This window comes from Achroia grisella, unplaced genomic scaffold (assembly GCF_030625045.1).
Source record: "Achroia grisella isolate CSIRO2021 unplaced genomic scaffold, CSIRO_AGI_Agris_v1 utg1581, whole genome shotgun sequence".
Lineage (NCBI taxonomy): Eukaryota > Metazoa > Arthropoda > Insecta > Lepidoptera > Pyralidae > Achroia > Achroia grisella.
In genome coordinates this window covers 938,937-960,581 of record NW_026712659.1, presented here as the reverse complement: position 1 = coordinate 960,581, position 21,645 = coordinate 938,937, and the positions used below count along the sequence as shown (strand labels likewise).

The following is a 21,645-nucleotide window of genomic DNA, read 5'->3' as shown; positions in this document are numbered from 1 at the left end:
TTTTATTTTATAAAAATAAAGTTAAATTCCACGCGGACGAAGTCGCGGGTACAGCTATTGTACACTCGCCGTTGCTTCAATAGTACATTTCCATAACTTTAATGAATGTCAGGAGAATAAAAACACTTTAATTTTCAACACAAGTGTAATGGGATAGTAATTTTCACAATAAAACAACAATATATACATTAATGTCAACTGATCAAAAAGCCGCCAACCAACCATCAATCTTACAACGCGTCAGTCACTACTAAACGAAACAATATTGCGTTGTAGAAATTAAATAGCGCCATCTAGTGACAACTATGTAAACTAAATTACCAAAGACGATTAAACAGCTATTGTTATAATACTTTACACTGTCATTGAAGGTTAAATTTATTTAAAACATCTGTTGTTGTTTTCGGCACTGACAAGATAATTTTAATATCTTAAAATACGTACGATCCTGAATATTGCTCATTCTATATCTGCTTTAATTTATTTGTATTTATATTTAAGTAGCTTTTGTCTGCGGCTTCGCTCGCATTAATTTGTCCCCTTAGGGGTGGAATTTATCAAAATCCTTTCTTAGGAGATGCCTACGTCATAGTAGCTTTATACATGCAAAGTCACAGCCCGATCGATTTAAAATTGACAAAGTTTCATACAAACTTTCATCCCCTATTTTATCCCCTTGGGGGTAGAATTAATCAAAATCCTTTCTTAGCGGATGCCTACGTCATAACATCTACCTGTATGCCAAATTTCAGCCCGATCCGTCCAGTGGTTTGGGCCGTGCGTCGATAGATCACTATGTCAGTCACCTTTGAGTTATATATATTTAGATTCTTTATTTCGGATATCCATCCATATTATGTTAGTTTACTAACGCTTATGAAATATATTCAACCTCGCTTTGCCCACTGACTTTTAATGTAATTGGTAGTATTCAATAAATTTTTACTACATACCAATACCTAGTAGCAATAATATCTGATGCCTAGTTTCCGTATGGACAAGACTGTTGTGGTTCTTTTTTGTTGAGATGGTATGTGAGATGATAAACAATAAATATGTACGTTTGCAGCAGAAGAATTGTATTGTCTTTTCTTATAATATTTTTTACAATAATGACATATAATTATTTACAATATTTGACAACGAAACTATTAGAAAATCGTAATCGGTGAGGAGGCCGTATATACACCTAACAAAGATAGTGTATAAATAAAAGATGCGTTTCTATCAACAATATAGGCATAAATTAAATTTGTTTGATGTGTGATGACGGCTGTTTTCTCTCGGCGAGACATGCGGGGGCTTAACGAGTGCGAGGGTGTACTTTGCAGCCAGTGTTGCCATTTTATGCTAGATTTGGCATATTTTTAAGTTGAAATAGAAATAGAAATAATCTTTATTCAAATAAACTCATTACAAGCACTTTTGAATAGTCATATTTTGATTCTACCACTCATTCGGAATGCAGATTCCTCACAAGAAGAATGAGCAAGAAACTTGTTGCTTAGCATATTGATATATTACATAGTATTAAACAAGGTTGCTGTCGCTGTCTATCCCAATGTCTGCTTAAATTTTTAAAACTACGCGACGGATTTTGATACCGTTTTTTTTTAAGTGATTGATCCTGATTCAAGAGGAAGTTTTATATATATATAATAAAAGAAACGGCATAAATTGAATTTGTTTAGACGTTTGATGACGGTAGTTCACTCTCTGCGAGACAGTCCGAGGCCTAACGAGCACGAGAGTACTTACAGCTAGTATTGCCAGTTTAGTATGTTTTATGCTAGATTTGGCGTATTTTTAAGTTGTTTATCATATTTATTTGTTATATATTTAAAAAAACCTAAGCATGAAATAAACGATCTATGGCTGTATACGTATAGAAATATATTGTATAGGCAGCGCGCATGCGGAACTGCGCGCGTAACTTAAATAAGTCACTTTGTTGTCTATTACAGCTAGTTACAAATATATTTCGAGGATTATAAGGTGAATGACCGCGATCAAGATATTAATTATGCATCATTAATCAATTTTTTTCTATTATGAACAAATGGTAACGAGACATTCGCGTAAAGGTAGTGATGTGACGTGTATATATATATATATATATCGATACATTGTCGACGGCTATAATTTTTTACGAAACCGTGACCAGAGTAAACGACTTAATACGAGTCATAAACTCGACAATGTTATTGTGTAATGACGTCACTATATAAATAAAGAATGTAGACTATACTACTACACTAAATACTTGAAAACCCTTACGATTTGGATCAGTATTGGCAGAGAAATATTGAATATCGTTGTAAACAAGTAAATAAATAAACAGTAAGTACTTTAAGATAATGAACATACACATCATACAACATACAACATACACATTAGTGGAATACTGTGACATTTATTATTTTATTGTGGTACCTATTATAATGTTTTAATTAAATTTAATGACATATTGTAATTATGATATCATTTTCAATATTTGCATACCTCTACGGGGTGCTGCATGTCATGTACTTATATTATATTGTAAGATCAAAATTACCATGTAGCAGGCAAATAAATAAATTATTATTATTATTATTATTATTATTATTATTATGAAATGATGCATCCGTCTGCGCTAACGGTTTACGCTGCTAAGGCACCAGGGCGATGATGAAATGAGTATGCAGTCAGGTCAGCTAGCCCACGTTGGCAAAATGGCAATTTACCACGATTGTTTCCAGGAACCGCATGCAACATGGCACATTAGTAATGGGGTTTATTTGTCCACATTACTAATAAACCCCCCCCCAAAAGTGAGTATTGTTAATTGATATGTTGCTTTGTTCTCAGATAACAAATACTTCAGACGTACTTCAACGGAAACTGTGCTGAGCGTACAGGGCAAAGAAACGGGTATGTCTTTGTAGAATTGTAATAGATCGTTGTTGGGGCTTTTTAATTACTTTTTGTTATGCGTATGTTATTATAATTATTCATGTTTAATATTATCTATGTTTGTAAATGACAGTAAGTAGAAATACAGCAAGATAGACAGTAAGATAAAATACATTGTATCTTTGCTTTTAATTTCTTCTAAATTACCAGGATTACAGGACAACAATGTATTAACAATATATTAATGTATTAACCTACACTACAGTAGGATACGTAATACACACAGACAGTAGAAATTATAGCGAATAGTCGAATACCGATTAATCGCCATTCACTTTGGTGAATAGTCGAAAAACTCACCATTATTATTCGACATAATCAAGGAATATTAAAAATATTTTTTATTGTTATTAAATAATAATATCACGCTTGTACATGGTACTCTTGAACTTACCGCACATTTATTTGTTATTGTAACCATGTTTTTTCTAAGGTTATCAGAAAAGAAAACAATAAAGTTAAAGAAATCAGTTTCATATCATAATATTGGTAGTAATTTTTCATTAAATGCTGGCAACCCTTTTCTTATACCTATTTTACGGGGGATACCTCGTGTTGTCTTTGTTCCTTCAAAGTTTATTTTAGACGATTATTCGCCGAATGTCGAGTAATACTGGCTATTAATCGGTATTAGACGAATAACAAAAAAAAAATGTCGAGTAATGCCGAATACCAAATAATAGAGAGTATTCGCGACAACTCAAGTTCATTGTATACAGTAATGGAGTAGTTGAACGCGCCACTAAATTTCAACCAAAGAACATGTAATCCATTAAAATAATACAGGCTAAAAACGGATTTTGTTATTATATAATTTATATAATATGCATTACATGTATAAATGTATTATGAAATTATTATAATAAATTTGTTTTGTAGTCGTTTATTTATTTTTTGTGTAGCTTTTGTATTGTACTACCCGCTGTTGATGTCCCTTTCTTATTTTGTATTAGCTGAAAACTGGTACATCTAAGTTTGCCGTTTTGAAGTCTTCACCCTTGTATCACCCATGTAAACATATTTTTATTACGACACGCACATTTTAGGAAATCACTAGCTGTTCCCGACTTCCCGACGACTTCGTCCGCGTGGAATTTAACTTTATTTTTCTAAAATAAAAGTAGCCTAAATTACTCCTTATTACATCAGCTACCTGCCAAAAAAAGTCACGTCAAAATCGGTCTGGCCATTTCAGAGATTAGCCGGAACAAACAGACCGACAGACAGACAAACAGACAAACAAAAATTATAAAAAATGTTATTTTGGTGTATGTACCGTATATATATTCATATGCATGTAGTAAAGAACAGTTATTTCAATATTACAAACAGACACTCCAATTTTATTTATATGTATAGATTATTAAGTACATACTTAACAAGAAATATTTTTATATCGATATCGATAATATTATATTTCAACGATTTTGACACTCCCTATAACGTAATTCAGACGTGACCAAAGTATACAATAATATAAGAATTATATCAACACTTAAGACCCTTCAATTAGTCTACGTGTCCAGATAATATAGATTTAAGTTCGGTGTAAAACGACTTCGAATTGAGCACTCGGGTTACTGATGTAATGTATTTTCCCCTCCGATCGATCCCCCGTCCAATTCAAACGGGGATCGATATTACGACGCCCTGAGCCGAAGTTGGAACCCCCTAGTGGTGCCCTCAGACTAGTCGTATAGTTAACGTTAAGCTCGAAACTTTTCTATTAGATAAATAACAGACAAATAGGCTGTTATTTATCCTTGTAGTAAGTATCTACAGCATATATTTATCTTACAGTTAAATTATTCAGTCGTTTATAAGTAGAGTTTAAAAGATAACATGCGATAGACAGACATTCGTTTGTATCAGTACGTATGGTACGAATTCCAAGGCTAATTACGTTAATTACATGTAGGCGTAATTAGCGCATGCTGTGTTGCCAATTAAATTTGTGAACCGCACTTACTGGCTGATATAATAGATTATAATCAACTAACTGTTGCCGCAACTTCGTCCGCGTGGAATTTAACTTTATTTTTCTAAAATAAAAGCACCCTAAGTTACTCCTTATTACATCAGCTACCTGCCAAAAAGTCCCATCAAATTCGGTCCAGCCATTTCAGAGATAAACCGGAAAAACAGACAAAAAAAAATGTAAAAAATGTTATTTTGGTGTATGTACCGTATTTATATTCATATGCATGTAGTAAAAAAACGGTTTTTTTTAATAATACAAACAGACTGGAATTTTATTTATATTCATATATAAGCATATTAATAAAACCGGTAATAATTTGAATATTGTAACTTAAAAATGTCGTAGAATAGTTTCTGAATAAAAATAATTCATTATTTACTTTAATTTTATAGAATAGTAAAATAATTTTGTGGTCAAGTAGTTTTTTTTTAACGGTGCGATCTTAGAGATCAGACTTGCACTCTTTGTATCGAAACTCGTCCGAAACTGTTAGATCTATCGATATCAAAATTTCATCGATGGTAGCGTATGGGCCTCCATCGTTTACCACTCAAAAAAATTTCGATCTGTCAAGGTCGAGTTTTTAAGAATAAGAATCATCATCTGCTTCTTCCTTATCCCATTTATTTGGGGTCGGCGTAATATGTTTTCCTCTTCCATTCATCTCTGTTCGCAGTCATTCCGTTATTTACTCCCTTTCTCACCATATCATCTTTCACACAGTCCATCCATCTCTTTTTCGGTCTTCCTCTACCCTTATAACCATCCACATTCATATGTAAGAATAAATAATTTTTATGAATATAAGAATAAAATCATTTTTAAGAATAAGAATAAACGCGCAATATTGTACCTGGTATGTAAACGACACACCGGTAAAAAACCTAGCTTATTTGTACTTGCGTCACCCGAGTTTTATGTCTACCCATCTCTGACTCTGAGCCAATATTAAAAATTATTGTTCGAGTTTTTTAATTTCAGCAAAACCTAAATCAAATTTATTTGCACTAAACATAGGTTTACGTTGTTGTTATTGTAATATAATGTCCCATTATGTTTTGCCTCATTAGGCATGCAAAATATATAAATACTAGCTTTTGCCCGCGGCTTCGCTCGCGTTAATTTATCCCCTTAGGGGTGGAATTTATCAAAATCCTTTCTTAGGGGATGCCTACGTCATAGTAGCTTTATGCATGCAAAGTCTCAGCCCGATCGGTTTGAAATAGACAAAGTTTCATACAAACTTTCATCCCCTATTTTATCCCCGTGGGGGTAGAATTAATCAAAATCCTTTCTTAGCGGATGCCTACGTCATAACAACTACCTGCATGCCATATTTCAGCCCGATCCGTCCAGTGGTTTGGGCTGGGCGTTGATAGCTCACTGTCAGTCACCTTTGAGTTATATATATAGTATTCAGATTTTTATCGCCATATGGAAGACATTATTTTTGACCATACTTAATTTTGTTCCATGTATGTACAGCTTCATTCTATCTCTAGATCTTTGACTTCTTAGGCTCATTTCTTTATTTCTAAAAATATATTCATGTAGGACATTTTAACCGTTTATGAAAGTCAATATTTTGTACTAAAATTATTTTGCCTACCGTCCAGTTCAGTACAGATTCAATTGAGAAGCAAGTAATTGATCTGAATTCCTTTTTTTAGAGTCTGTGATGACGAGTCATTTATTTTTATATTTAAAAATATGTTGCGTACTGGTCTTGTGTTGTTTCTCGTGATTTTGGGTGGCGACTAATAAAAGCTCCACTACTAAAAGGTTACGTAATAATAACAAACTGATTTTACCTAAATCCCGTTTAAATAAAGTTAGTTAGATAATTTGTTTTATGACAATTGCTTAAGGTTTTACAAGAAAATACCAGTCTGTTCTAAATCTGCCTCAGAAATATTGAAATGTCGTATAAAAGCTGATTATAAAATAGATGTGTTTGTAAAACGATAATGTTTTTGATGAAATAACTTAAAATTATTTCTACAAAATATCATTTTTTACAATTTATGTCTGTCTGTTTGTTCCGGCTAATCTCTGAAATGGCTAGACTGATTTTAACGGGACTTTTATGGCAGGTAGCTGATGTAATAAAGAGTAACTTGGCTGCGTTTGTTTTAGAAAAATTCTCTTATTTTAGAAAAATAAAGTTCCACGAGGACGAAGACGCGTGTACAGTGTAAATAAAACCAAGGCTGGGTTAAATCAACCAAATAAATTGTAAAACATCTAAGGTTGGCAACATTAAATGCTGAATGTATAAATTATCAGATAATACGTATATATCTACTATAAACCATATCATTGAAACCAGCGAACATGTTTGAACAAGTTTACATTTTCACACGTCACGTAACGATGCAAATAGAAATGTTTTTGTACAAAACTGAAACGTACCTAAATATTGACTTACAGTGCACTTCAATATAACGACTTCTTCGATTTAATCAATTCTTTGAAATCCTTATATTATCTATAAGAGTCAATGTAAAATATACCTTTACATTGCGAATAATCTCTATATAACGGATTTATACGGACGGACAAAACGTAACTAAAGATATGAAGTTGGCTATCAGCCGCTCCATAAGTCCATCCGGTTTGGAGAGCCATCTGCTTTCGTTCCCTATCGGTCGGTGAAGCTGTAAACGTCAGCTGTGGATTATCTGATTAATAATGTTTAATTCAGATTGTTCTTCGTAGTGTTAGTTACAATTTAAATATTAGGTTGTTCGGAAAGTAATTTCGTTTTTTTCTGGCAGAGGACTAATTGTATTTTTTTGCACCCAGTTCACACTTGAACCGTATAATTTTTAATGGTTTGAGAGCTCATATAGCAAGGCTTGTGTGTGAAAAATATCAATTAATTCTACGCAGTAGTTTTTGGTTGGTGCCCTTTTAAATATGGAGAGCGATCAACAGCATTTTCGACATATCTTACTGTTTTACAACAGAAAGGGCAAAAATGCTGTTCAAGCCAGAAATAAATTGACCAATGTGTGATGTGTCAAGCCAGAAAAGTGAACTCTAGTTACCATATCGTTTTACTTCCTTCCTCATACGGTGCAAACATTCTGTATTTATGAGTATTATTGTTTGTATCGGTCTGGGTGTTTTCTATGTATTTACAATAAAAAATAAGTATTTATATCAGTTGTCTAGTATAACACCAACATAGCCAGAACATCTAGTACCCATGTTAATTGTCCATGTATTATTCAAACCGCACGGGTGTACATGTATTATACATATAAACCATCGTCTAGAATCACTATCTATTAAAAAAAACCGCTTCAAAATCCGTTGCGTAGTTTTAAAGATTTAAGCATACATAGAGACGGACAGACAGCTACAGACTTTGTTTTATACTATGTAATGATTTTATAAATAATGCGTGATTTTAATATTAATTTTAGATTACCTTGTAACTGTTAATAATGTAGTTAAACTAACATATAACGCAATACTTGATAATTAAAACAATTTCCTTTATGTAGGTAACACAACACATGTTGTTATTGAGAATAATAATAGCAGACTAATGAAAAACAGACGAGTCGGTAAATCCCCGACAGTAATCAACACGTACTGAAGTATATACAGTAGGTATAGACACTTATAAATTAATGAAATTCTTGTCTCGAATAGAAATATAGATATTTTCCATTCAACGCTGGTCCAGTTCCGGAGACAATTAAATTTCCACCGTAAAGAGATAAATTATATTTAACGTTGTACCAATTTTCTATTCTATTCTATTCTATTGCATTACGTAGTTATATATCATTTTCTATTTAGTTTACTTTTTATTATATATCATTATCTAGCTATCTAGCGTATATTGAATGCGTCTATATAATTTAGCTCTTAGGCATACATAGTGTTGGATTACAATCCAGTTTTGTACCGAACTACACGCTCCTAGTTATATTATTATATTGACTGTAATCTGTTTTGTATGCTAATAAATAAATAAAATAAAAAAAATATGAGCTGTAATGATACTGATTTTATGTCTAAACTAGCTGTTCCCACGACTTGGGCCGCGAATTTAACTTTATTTTTCTAAAATCATCCTCCACTGGTGCCCCGCCAGTGTAAACCGTTAGCGCAGGCGGGTGCACCATTCTATTGTCATGCCTAAGAGAACTCTTCACAACTCCACCACTATAAATAAAGCTATACATATATATAGAATTGTAGTGTGTGTTTGTAATATTGAAATAACCGTTTTTTATTACATGCATATGAATATAAATACGGTACATACACCAAAATAACATTTTTTACAATTTTTGTCTGTCAGTCTGTCTGTTTGTTCCGGGTAATCTCTGAAATGGCTGGATCAATTTTGACAGGTAGCTGATATAATAAGGAGTAACTTGGGCTACGTTTATTTTAGAAAAATAAAGTTAAATTCCACACGGACGAAGTCGCGTGTACAGCTAGTCTTTTAGATAAGAATAGATAGTTGCGAGAAGCAGTGTCCTATAGGAATAAATAATTCAGGCTTCGGCTTTGAGTGACTAGGAACTGGTGAATTTAACTGTTTCTGACCGTGAGTGGGAAAAATTGGTTTCGGGTATACTTATAATGGGTTTAAAATTGCAACGTAATAATGATTACAAAATATTTAATATCTTTAAGTTTAACGATATGATATCAAGTAGATTTATTTATCGAATTGTAGAAGCTTTAAATAGAAAACAAAGCGTATTTAATACTGCTTGAATTTTTTTTATAGGCGAATAATTTACAAAAGATTAAAAAATAATCACACAAAATTATATAGTCTACATGTAACTATGAGTAGTGTAAGTGGAATAGAAAAAATTGGTCCATATCAGTGTCTGCCAACTTTTTTAGAGCCATGCCTTTTTATGGCCCTTCTAAAATTCTTATGGGGTTCCCCTTCATATTTCTATAGTATTCTTATTTTTATTTCTATCAATACTTATTATTAATGTTATAAATTATGTGTATATAACACACAGGTTTTAGGAAGATGTTACTACGATTTTTTAATGAAACATTAAATATATTTTTAAACATAATGAAAAATTTAAATTTCTTATAATTTCAATAATCAGCTTTTGAACTGCCGCCCATAACAATCAAATTGTTATGGGCCTGTAGGGGGCGCACCCTGTAGGGCGTGGGCCCCACGTTGAGAAACACTGGTCTGGATAATTGAATATAGTACAAAGTAGCATCGTACATTATTTCGTTTTACATTTGATATTTCAACAAAAATCAGTTCGCATTTTGTAATTAGGAACGCTGTACGTATTTATCATTAATCAATTTTAATTATTAATATTTTTATTAATACCTATAAGAATGTTTGTATAGTTTTGAACAATGGCGGACTATACAATTTACTAAGACCTATAGGTCGGTCATTCACACTCTACAGCTGAACAATCTGTAAAAGGGGAAACATGTGTACTAGTAGTGGTTATCTGTGTGATTGATGCGCGCGCACTGAGCACTGTACCACAAAGGGGCGTAAAATTTTTTACAATATTTTTCAGTTAACGAGGCAATTTAGTTTTTTATTTGTGCCTAAACGACAGCAGATAATGAAAACATAAAGAGAACATTTTTCATGCAGAATTTTTTTCTCTATAACTTTTATTTGAAACATTTTGTCATATTTGTTACCGATATCGAGTTATTTTGAAAAGGGGCGTTTTTCAACCCTTTTTTAATTTGTCTTTAATTTTCCCGTCAATTAATGTCAAAATTTCTTTCTTAATATTATTCTTATTTTTATATATTGTACCTAAACTGTGGACTAATAGAAACTTCATTTGCATTCACGTGGGACAGAATTTGCAAGTAAAGGTGAACAAAGAGACCGGAAAAACCCGTGAATTGTATGAACACAAAAAAGTGATAAAACGATAAAAACAATGACTCAGGAATGACGCGCGTTTTTGAGTAGAAACACTCGAAAAAATATATAATATATATATATATATTCATATATTTGTGTATGTCTATTAATTCTTATAGTTTGACTTATCTATGTATACATCTATACATATTAATAAAATTGGAGTCTGTTATATTGAAATAACCGTTTTTTACTACATGCATATGAATATAAATACGGTACATGCACCAAAATAACATTTTTGTCTATCTCTTTGTTCCGGCTAATCTGTGAAATGACTGAAAGATTTTGACGGGACTTTTATTGGCATTAGCTAATGTAATAAGGAGTAAATCAGGCTACCTTTATTTTTGAAAAATAAAGTTAAATTTCACGCGAACGAATTCGCGTGTATAGCTAGTTATTATATATACGACAATATCTTAATGTCTCATTTTCCTTTTTTTTCTTTTTTCGTACACGTATATGTATGTGGTTGATCTAGTGACCACATTTTCCTATAACATTTTCTAGGTTTGCTGGAAGAAAGTTTTTTTTAGAGTTATTCTCGACTTTGTACATTACATTTACCTTATAACTCTTATACCAAAAAAATTGATTGTATAAAACAAAAATTGCTGGAGATACATTTTACATCAGCGTCCCTGAAACTAGGACTAGTCCTGTCACGTTATCTTCAGATGTGCCCTAAGGATATACATCTGAGAACATGTCGCATTGAAACCGCGACGTGTGGAAAATCTAAAAGTGCTTGTGTTAATATTAATTGAATAATATTTCTACTTGTTGAACTAAGCTAATTAATATATTATGTTGATAACATTGTCAGATTTAATTGAGTGGCTGACCCTGTGGCCTGTGCTGAGGTATTGGGATAAGGATTGAACCTGGACGTCTGCGGATAATTCATCAGATGAATCTCTAGCTATATTTAGTTATAGTAAAAATATATTTCTGAAAACTAATTATGTACATGTTTAGTCGTAAATGGTTTATATATCAGCAATTAGTTAAAGATCAGTGGGTCGTGCAGTTGCGATACTGTAAACTCTAAATATTTATCCATAGTTAGCTGGTTCATATCCGGCTCGAAGGACCAAAAAATGTAGCAGTTGTTCCTACACTTGTTTATAATGGTATTTGTTAATGCTTTTGATAATCTACGGGGATGATGTAATAAAGAAATGACCCTTTGACTGCGGAGGTTGTGGGATAAGGATATTCAGTGGGTCGTGCAGTTGCGATACTGTAAAACTATCCCAGAGAAACAAGTGGGATCTGAAAATATTTATCCATAGTTAGCTGGTTCATATCCGGCTCGAAGGACCAAAAAATGTAGCAGTTGTTCCTACAGTGAAATTATATATGTAGCATAAGTAATTTATATTGTTGTTATTGTACAGTGTTACGTATATGAATTTGTGATAGTTTAAAAATATTTTTTTATTTTGCTCTGTTTCTAATTTGCTGGCAGCGTGCATAATGTCACTAGCCTACGACTAACGCTGTAAAATTAGAGAATAATCGTTGGAGTTATAAATAAGTGAGCCCGGATTAAACCTAAGATTATAATGAATTAGTACATATATTGTTGTATCGTGAAATGATAAAGTGGGCTCAGTATTATCTAAGGCCAGTCCAAGACTGGGCTCAGATAATGAGGCCATTTCTTTATAGCTGGAGCAATGCGTAAATTATGTCACATAATATCGTGAGTTGAGCTGTCCTCGCTTTTTGTTTTTGGAATACTCTAATGCTGTTGGCTGTAGATGGCCTTTACAGCTTCACCGGACGTTAGGGGGCGAGTGCAGATGGCACTCGCCCCTTCGAAGAACTTATGGAGCGGCCGACTCCCGCCTTACGGATACGACTTTAGACTGAGGACACCGCTAGGGGTTCGAACCTCGGCTCAGGCCGTCGTAATATCGATCCCCGTTTGAATTGGACAGGGGATCGATCGGAGGTCTCTGTCATAGCTGGTCATACTTGTGACTCTCTTTCCTTTGGTGACGTTATATATATATATTTTTTAAATTATGGAAATATTTTTAATACTTATATGTGCCTATTAGACGTAAAAAAGTGACGTCAGATAATTTAGAACCCTTTTTGACCTTTGTCACATTATGGAGCTCTGCCGCCCCTGTATCGTAATTATATGAATGTATGCACTTGCAATAGCTTACACCATCAGATCAGACCCCGCACCTAACAAAATAGTGAGCAAGTAATCACTATGCTTTAAGAGTACTTCTCTTATGATATAAACCTAAATTTAATACAGCCTGTACTGTTATAGAAATAGAAATAGAAATAGAAATAATCTTTATTCAAATAAACTCATTACAAGCACTTTTGAATAGTCATATTTTGATTCTACCACTCATTCGGAATGCAGATTCATCACAAGAAGAATGAGCAAGAAACTTGTGTGTTGCTCTTTTTAATAGATGTTTTTTTATATAAATAATTACAGTATAACAAGTAAGAGGCATGCGATAATCATACGATGCGATCATGCGATCATGCGATAAGGCATGTTGAAATGTTATTTAAAAAAAAATTATAATTGCACACTAATAGTGACATATAATAATTAGATGATATGCAAATATTATATTGATTAAAAAATAAAATGTGTATACGAGTATTTTGAGTACGGAACGTACTCGTACTAAGGGGCCGTTCAAGTATTACGGAAAAATTTTATAATTTACGTACATATACTAATATTTCCATTACTGTCGTAGTATTTACAGCATACAAATATATTTTTGTCGTTTCCGTACAAATACTAATTTTTACAGTATTAATCTACAAACTAACGGTTTGTTTGTCAGTGTCATTAGAATTTAACGAAATACTCCATAATCCGAATTTTGCAGATATATGTTGTCGACTCGAAATCAATATTTTTTTATGTTTTGTTAATCGTCGATCGATTCCTTGACGAAATTATTAATATAGATGTACAACATATATTTAAAAAGAATACGAGTTGAGTTTCTTGTCAGTTCTTCTCGTCTCGAAATCATTCCGAACTGACGGTATATTTGACATATCACGAGAGTCTGTAACGGACCTGCATGAATAAAGATATTTTGAATTTGTATTTTTGAATTTGAGTACAATACCTTAAAACTGTCGTACTGTACGATTCTAACTTAAAACATATGCCTTCAAAAGTAATATATGTAAGTAATTTTCAGATTGTCTCCCATTTCACATTAAGGCTTTTTGTATTTTAACTACAGATTAAAAATATATTATTTTTTCTGTAGTTGGTTAAAAAGATATATTAAAATTCGATGTTTTCAATCGATATAGGGAAAAACATCGATATCTTTGATGTTTAATCTATACACCAATCCATATAAATAAAATTGGAGTGTATAGTGTTCACTGATCTGTTATTTAAGTCTTATTGTATGTCCTGGTATGAAAGTTGTTATCAACATAATATCGGCTTGTTAGTCACAGATCTACGTCACGTCTTACTCCGCGGCGCTTGTGCGGGAAAACCCCTCTTGCGCACGGCGATGCTCGGTCGTGTACGCTTGGCGCGAGACGACAGATGATATCCGACTAGTGTTTCCACATACACTACAGAGTGTCTGTTTGTAATATTGAAATAACCGTATTTTACTAAATGCATATGAATATAAATACAGTATATACGCCAAAATAACATTTTTTTACAATTTTTGTCTGTCTGTCGGTTTGTTCCGGCTAATCTCTGAAATGGATGGACCGATTTTAACGGGTCTTTTTTTGGCAGGTAGCTGATGTAGTACGGAGTAACTTAAGCTACTTTTATTTAAGAAAAATAAAGTTATATTCCACGCGGACGAAGTGGCGTGTACAGCTAGTTATACATATTATAAACCTTTCTCTTGAATAGCTTTTATCTATTAAAAATAACCGCTTCAAAATCCGTTGCGTAGTTTTAAAGATTCAAGCATACATAGGGACAGACAGTGACAGAGACTTTGTTTTGTACTATGTAATGATGATAACAGATTCTATATATAAAATTACACATATATATAAAATTCTCGTGTCACAATGTTAGTTAGCACTCCTCCGAAACGGCTTGACCGATTTTTGTGAAACTTTATAAGCATATTCAGTAGGTCTGAGAATCGGCAATAGTCTATTTATTATACCCCTAACTATTAAGGGTGACTCACCCCTAAATGTTTTTATTTTTTCGACATTTGTTTTATTTTTACTTTATTATGATTTAACATTGAAAAATACATACAACCCTACATTTTCACCCTTCTAGCATCAACCCTAATTTTCTAATAGAGATGAAACAGATATCAGTTTGGCCGGATACCGGATAAATGATAAGGGTTGTCCATCCCTAACAATTTTTTTATTTTTGTACTTTTTTTTAATATTTTTACAATGGCAATAAAAATACAAATAAAAAAAAAAATTACCTGCTATTTTTAATAGCGATTTTAATTTATATGCCACTACGATTGCAGGAACACAACCAAAGTCGCGTGCATGTAGCGTAGCGGCAGTTCTGTATTCACTCGTATATACACAGCGTTGTTCACAACTTTATTTTGTATTCGATTTCATTTTGATACGCTCGGTACTGTATGTAGTGTAGTGTACAATGCTGCACAATCCTGTTTTAATAAGTGCTATATACAGTGAGTGTTTGGTAAAGTATATATTTGTGAATATATGTGTAAAGTGTATAGTTCAATATTAATGTATATGGGTGTATATGAAACGTAGTTATAATATTGTTATACATTTGTAATGATTATGTACTAATTACACATGATTTACATTTGACAGCTCCGTAGGTATCGGTTTAGTACACCGCTTTATTGGTAGTCGCGGGGTCAATTCCTGGAACGTGCAATAATTTGTATTTATGAGTATGATTGTTTGTAACGGTTTGGGTGTTTTCTATGTATTTATAGAATATTATATATATATATATTATATATATATATATATATCAGTTGTCTAGTACCTATAACAGACGCTCTGCTTACCGTGGGACTAGATGGGCTTTTTTTTATTTATTTATTTAATTAACACAATATAAACTTTCAGGTAATTGCCAACACGTTTATATTTTAAAACTATTTATACTACTTAAAATTATACGATGATAAATATATTCTTATTTTATTAATTATGGAAGGCAAGGCTTCTGCATAAACGTCAGCATCTTGGACCTTACCTAAAAATAAATTTATAATAAAAATAAATAAAGTTTTTGAAAATAGATATATTGATATTGTATTGTATGTTATAGGTTTGACGTTTCTGTGTCTGTCTTTGGTATTGTATCCCCTAAACGAATAGATCGAATTTAGTTGACGAATATAAACATCAAAAAATAGCTTCCTTGTGCTTACCTCAAATAATATTATTTATAACTAAATATTTATCTAATATATAAAATTATTGTCTGTTTGTTTTAAGTAGGTCTGGGGATAAGTTTGTAACTAATTTTTATACCCCTAATTGTTAAGGGTGGCTGATGTCATATTTTTTTTTAATTTTTTCGAGTTTGTTTTTATTTTCACTTTATTATGATTTAACATTGAAAAATACATACAGCCCTATTTTATTCCCCTTCTAGCATCCCTAATTTTTTCAATAGGGATTTTAATTTATATCTCACCTGCAATGGCGGGAAGGGTGGGTGCCCCACGCAGGAGGGGTGGGGCAGATTGTTAATAATCGCGACACATGAGTCCTATCACTACTAACAAGAGTATGTATGTATACCTGTCTATGATAATCAACAATCACCCCCTACAACCGTCCCTCCACCCTTCCGACCATCGCAGGTAACACGCTTCACCACGTATATTAGAAATCGATGTGACTCGACATATGTGGACTGCCTCGGTGGTCTAGCGGTTTAGCACATCGCCGTAATTCCGATAGTCGCGGGTTCGATTCCTCGCACGGCACAAAAATTTGTATTCATGTGTATGATTGTTTGTATAGAGTCAGAAAGAGACATATATATATTTATTTATATATAAAATTCTCGTGTCACAGGTTTTGTGTTTATATATCTCCGAAATGGCTTAACCGATTGTGATGAAACTGTATATGTATATTCAGTAGGTCTGCGAATAGGTTTATATATAATTTTTATACCCCTAAGTGTTAAGGGTGGAACTCTCCAAAAAAATTTCTCATTTTTTGGACAATTTTTTTTATTTTACTTTATTATGATTTAGCATTGAAAATACATACAACCCCAAATTTTCGCCCTTCTAGCATTAACCCTAATTTTCTAATAGACATTTTAATCTATATGGCAAAACTTTTCGCTGTTTGAATTCAAATTCAAAAATCATTTATTCATGTAGGACATTTTAGCCGCTTATGAACGTCAAGTTTTTACATTATAATTTTTTTTTTTTCCCTACCGTCCAGTTGGGTATATAGTTTGATAATATATATATATATATATATATATTTGATAAAATTATATCAATTTTTATCTAATCTTACCCCTCTTCATAAAACATTTGATAAAAAGTTTGCTGTCAGTTGTGGCCGTTACACTATCGGCCAATCCTGGCTTCGTATGTGTTTAGTGTACGTCATATTGTTTGTATTATTTACTAGTTGTGCCCGCGGTTTTACCCGCTAGTTTTAAATTTACACAGAAGTATTATATATCATTTTAAAAGTATTTAGATAATGATTAAGACGGCGTGGTTAATTTAATTGACTTATATAAAAGGAGGCAATTCTAGCTTCTAAATGCTTAACTTATCTTTTTACGAGTGTAATACGTTCAAACACTCGGGCCTTAGCACAATCTCTGCTTACTTTTGGATTAGATTTGCTCGTTTGAATTTGTGTGAATTGTCCAGTGGGTTTTTTTATAGATGATAATGGAATGGTGCACCCGTCTGTGCTAACGGTTTACGCTGGCGGGGCACCAGTGGAGGATGATAAGATGAACATGAGGTCAGGTCAGTTAGCCCATCGTGACAAATTCACCAGGAATTTATCACGATGGTTTCCAGGGATAACCCCGTGGTTGTGTGTTCTGATGAATTGTTCGACAACACGCTGGAACCTAAGTGGTCTCGAACAGCGCGGTTTCAGAGGAGCTTCCTCCCGCGTACACTTAGGTCGTGGAATGAACTTCCTGCCGAGGTTTTCTCAGGAGATTACAGCATGAGGTCCTTCAAGAAGGGTATATTAAGGTTTCTTAAGGGTCGACAACGCGCACGTGACACCCCTGGTGTTTCAGGCGTCCATAGGCTACGGTAATTATTTACCATCAGATGGGCCGTATGCCTGTTTGCCACCATCACCATAGTAGTATAAAAAAGAACTGACGCAATTTAGAGGTTTCGAGAATTGTATTTGATCAATGAATCAACAAATGATGACAAAGGATCGGATGTGCGTATGTTTCATATTCAGTAGTTGAACAAAGCACATAAACACATTCCTTTACCCACATATATTACGATAACAGTTTCCCGTCGCCCCTCCTGTCCCGCCCCTCCTGTCCCGCCCCCCCTCTTATCCCGTCGCTACTCTACTAACATGCATACATATGGGGGAAAGAGAATTGTTATTAATGTGGACTGATGATCTTATTGGTAGCAATGTACCATGTCAGGTTTAACCTCCACGTGGTACCCCTTGGAAACCATCGTGATAAATTCTTGGTGAATTTGTCGCGATGGGCTAACTGACCTGACCTCGTGCTCATCCTATCATCCTCCACCTAAACCGTCAGCGCAGGCGGGAGCACCATTCCATTATCATCTATAAAAAAAACATGCATACATACAAACATGCTCTAAATCAATGTATATATATAAATATAAACTATTTCATATATGAATAATGAAAATATGTATATGTCTGTCATCTATATAAATATATATAATAAACACCTAGTGACATACTAGACTTACGAAAACTTCTGCTGTATACATAGACCGATAGTACCGTTGCGTAGGTTTAAAGGTTTAAGCATAGATAGGGACAGACAGCGACAGCGACAGCGACTTTGTTTTATACTATACTAGCTGTTCCCGCGACTTCATCCGCGTGGATTTAAATATATTTTTCTAAAATAAAAGTAGCCTAAGTTACTCATTATTACATCAGCTACCTGCCAAAAAAAAGTCCCGTCAAAATCGGTTCAGCCATTTCAGAGATTAGCCGGAACAAACAGACCGACAGACAAAAATGTTATTTTGGTGTATGTAGCGTATATATTATATTTTGGTATATATTCATATGTATATAGTAAAAATCGGTTATTTCAATATTACAAACAGACACTCCAATTTTATTTATATGTATAGATAATTACTCATTCATTGTTTGTTATTAGTGTCTAACCGTACGATCGTATTATGCAAATACGTACTTATTAGCTATGTCCTGTGGTATATGGACTATTTCATCCTCGTACAAGTTTGTACAAGATTATAAAATTAATAAAACCGGTCATAATACGATAATGTACGAGGTTAGAGCTAAATCCAGCTAATGTAGACATAAACATTCAGAGAGATAACATCTTTATTTACGACTAGCGATACTCGCGACTTCGTCTTTATTTTTCTAAAATAAAAGTAGCCTAAGTTACTCCTTATTACATCAGCTACCTACCAATAAAAGTTCCGTCAAAATCGGTATTAATAACTAGCTGTACCCACGACTTCATCCGCGTGGAATTTAACTTTATTTGACTAAAATAAAAGTAGCCTAAGTTATTTTTTTATTACATCAGCTATCTGCAAAAAAAAGTCCCGTCAAAATCGGTCCTGCCATTCAGCCACAGTCACAGACAAAAATTGTAAAAAGTTATTTCGGTGTATGTATCGTATTTATATGTATATTCAATTAATTTTCAATATTACAAACAAACACTCCAATTTTATTTGTATGTATTGATTACATTAAATAATATTTTGATTACATATAAATAGTATTACAAGTACATAATACAACTGCTATTTAGTATAGTTTATTAGAAATATCATTTAGTTAATTACAAAATATCAATGTTTTTATTTTATTTAAAACAATACTATACCTATGTACATAGATTGTAGTATATTCATTATTAAGAATTGCAAACGTTTCTAAACTTTGTTATAATAATTTACTGTGACAAAGTACATAGTATCCAATGATATTGAACTCTTGTACCCTTGTCACAGTAATGCTCCATTAACAGTGTTTAAAAATGTTTGTAATTGTCAAAACGATGATTGTGACAAATAGTGTTTATTACATATACTTATGAGTGTATTAAGACTTAATGTTACACAAAATGCTATGTAAATTAGTAATAACTAGTTATTACATGTCACTTGGTGGTGCAATCGATTTGTCATAGATGTGTATCTGTCTGTTATAACATGTAGTTGTATATGTAAGTTTGGCATTAAAAAATATATAGAAAAAAAGGAAAAAATGATAAATGACAAAAAAAAGACTGAATATTAAAAAAAAAACGAGTTATTACATGTCACTTGGTGGTGCAATCGATTTGTCATAGATGTGTATCTGTCTGTTATAACATGTAGTTGTATATGTAAGTTTGGCATTAAAAAATATATAGAAAAAGTGGAAAAGATGATAAATGACAAAAAAAGACTGAATATTAAAAAAAAAACGAGTTATTACATGTCACTTGGTGGTGCAATCGATTTGTAATAGATGTGTATTTGTCGGTAATAATATGTAGTTGTTTGTGTAAGTTTGGCATTAAAAAATATACAGAAAAGAATAGAAAAAATGATAAATGACAAAAAATAGACGGAATATTAAAAAATAAACAAAAAAAATAATAGTATAAGTAGAAGAAAATAAAAATAAAAGACTAAAAAGAGATCTCAAATGAAAAAAAATGTGAATAGATATTAATTAGCTGTAATATTTATTCTGTACCTATTTATTTAAAATAGCAATTAATTTGTAACATTTGTTGATGCTTGTTTTGTTATATTACATTTGTATATAATTTTGCATGTGTTTTTTTCTTTATAATACATCACTCATTATGTAATTTAAATATATATATACCAATGAAAAAGTAAAAAAATACAAATGAGACTAAACAAAAAAAAAAATTAAAATAAAAGAAATAATAGAAAAAACTGGATATTTAAAGACTTGAAAAAGAAGGAAAAAAATTAAAAAAGGCACAATATATAAAAATAAAACAAAAATGTTAAAAAAAATATACACTAACATCAATACAGAAAAAAAAACATGACAAAAAAGATCTGATAGATATAAAAAAAAATAATATTGAACAAGGCGCACTTCGAACACGGGAACTACGAGTAGAGATATGAACAGAGTATGGTCTTTGTAGATTGTGCTGCCGACACAAGTGATACGGAGACGTTGGCTGATGAAGATGTGGAGTACGAGCCTGTATCAGATCCTGAGAACATTAAGCCAGCGTTCGATGACACCTCCGAAGACAGTGAGGTAAGTCAAACATCATTTATCCATGTAGGACATTTTAGCCGCTTATGAACGTCAAATTTTTATATTCTACTAGCTGACCCGTGACCCGCCAAACGTTGTTTTGCCATATAAATTAATATCGAAAAAAATATTTTTGTGGAAAAAATGAAAAAACATTTTTGGGGTGAGCCACTCTAACATTGGGCCACATCTATACATATAAATTAAATTTGGAGTGAATGTTTGTAATATTACTGTTTGTAATATTAATACGTACGTGTCTGTATGTCTGTTTGTTCCGGATAATCTCTGAAATGGCTGGACCGATTTT

The 21,645-nt window shown here is 32.6% G+C and overlaps 1 protein-coding gene across 1 annotated transcript in view; it reads left to right on the top strand.

Annotated features, from left to right (window-relative positions):
• Positions 1-21,645, top strand: part of LOC131841330 (E3 ubiquitin-protein ligase Mdm2-like) — a 51,559-nt gene that overhangs the window by 9,146 nt on the left and 20,768 nt on the right. Inside the window, exons 2-3 of the mRNA XM_059189655.1 lie at positions 2,851-2,913; positions 21,217-21,335. Coding sequence (XP_059045638.1) covers positions 2,851-2,913; positions 21,217-21,335 — 182 coding nt within the window. The remainder of the gene's footprint in view (positions 1-2,850; positions 2,914-21,216; positions 21,336-21,645) is intronic.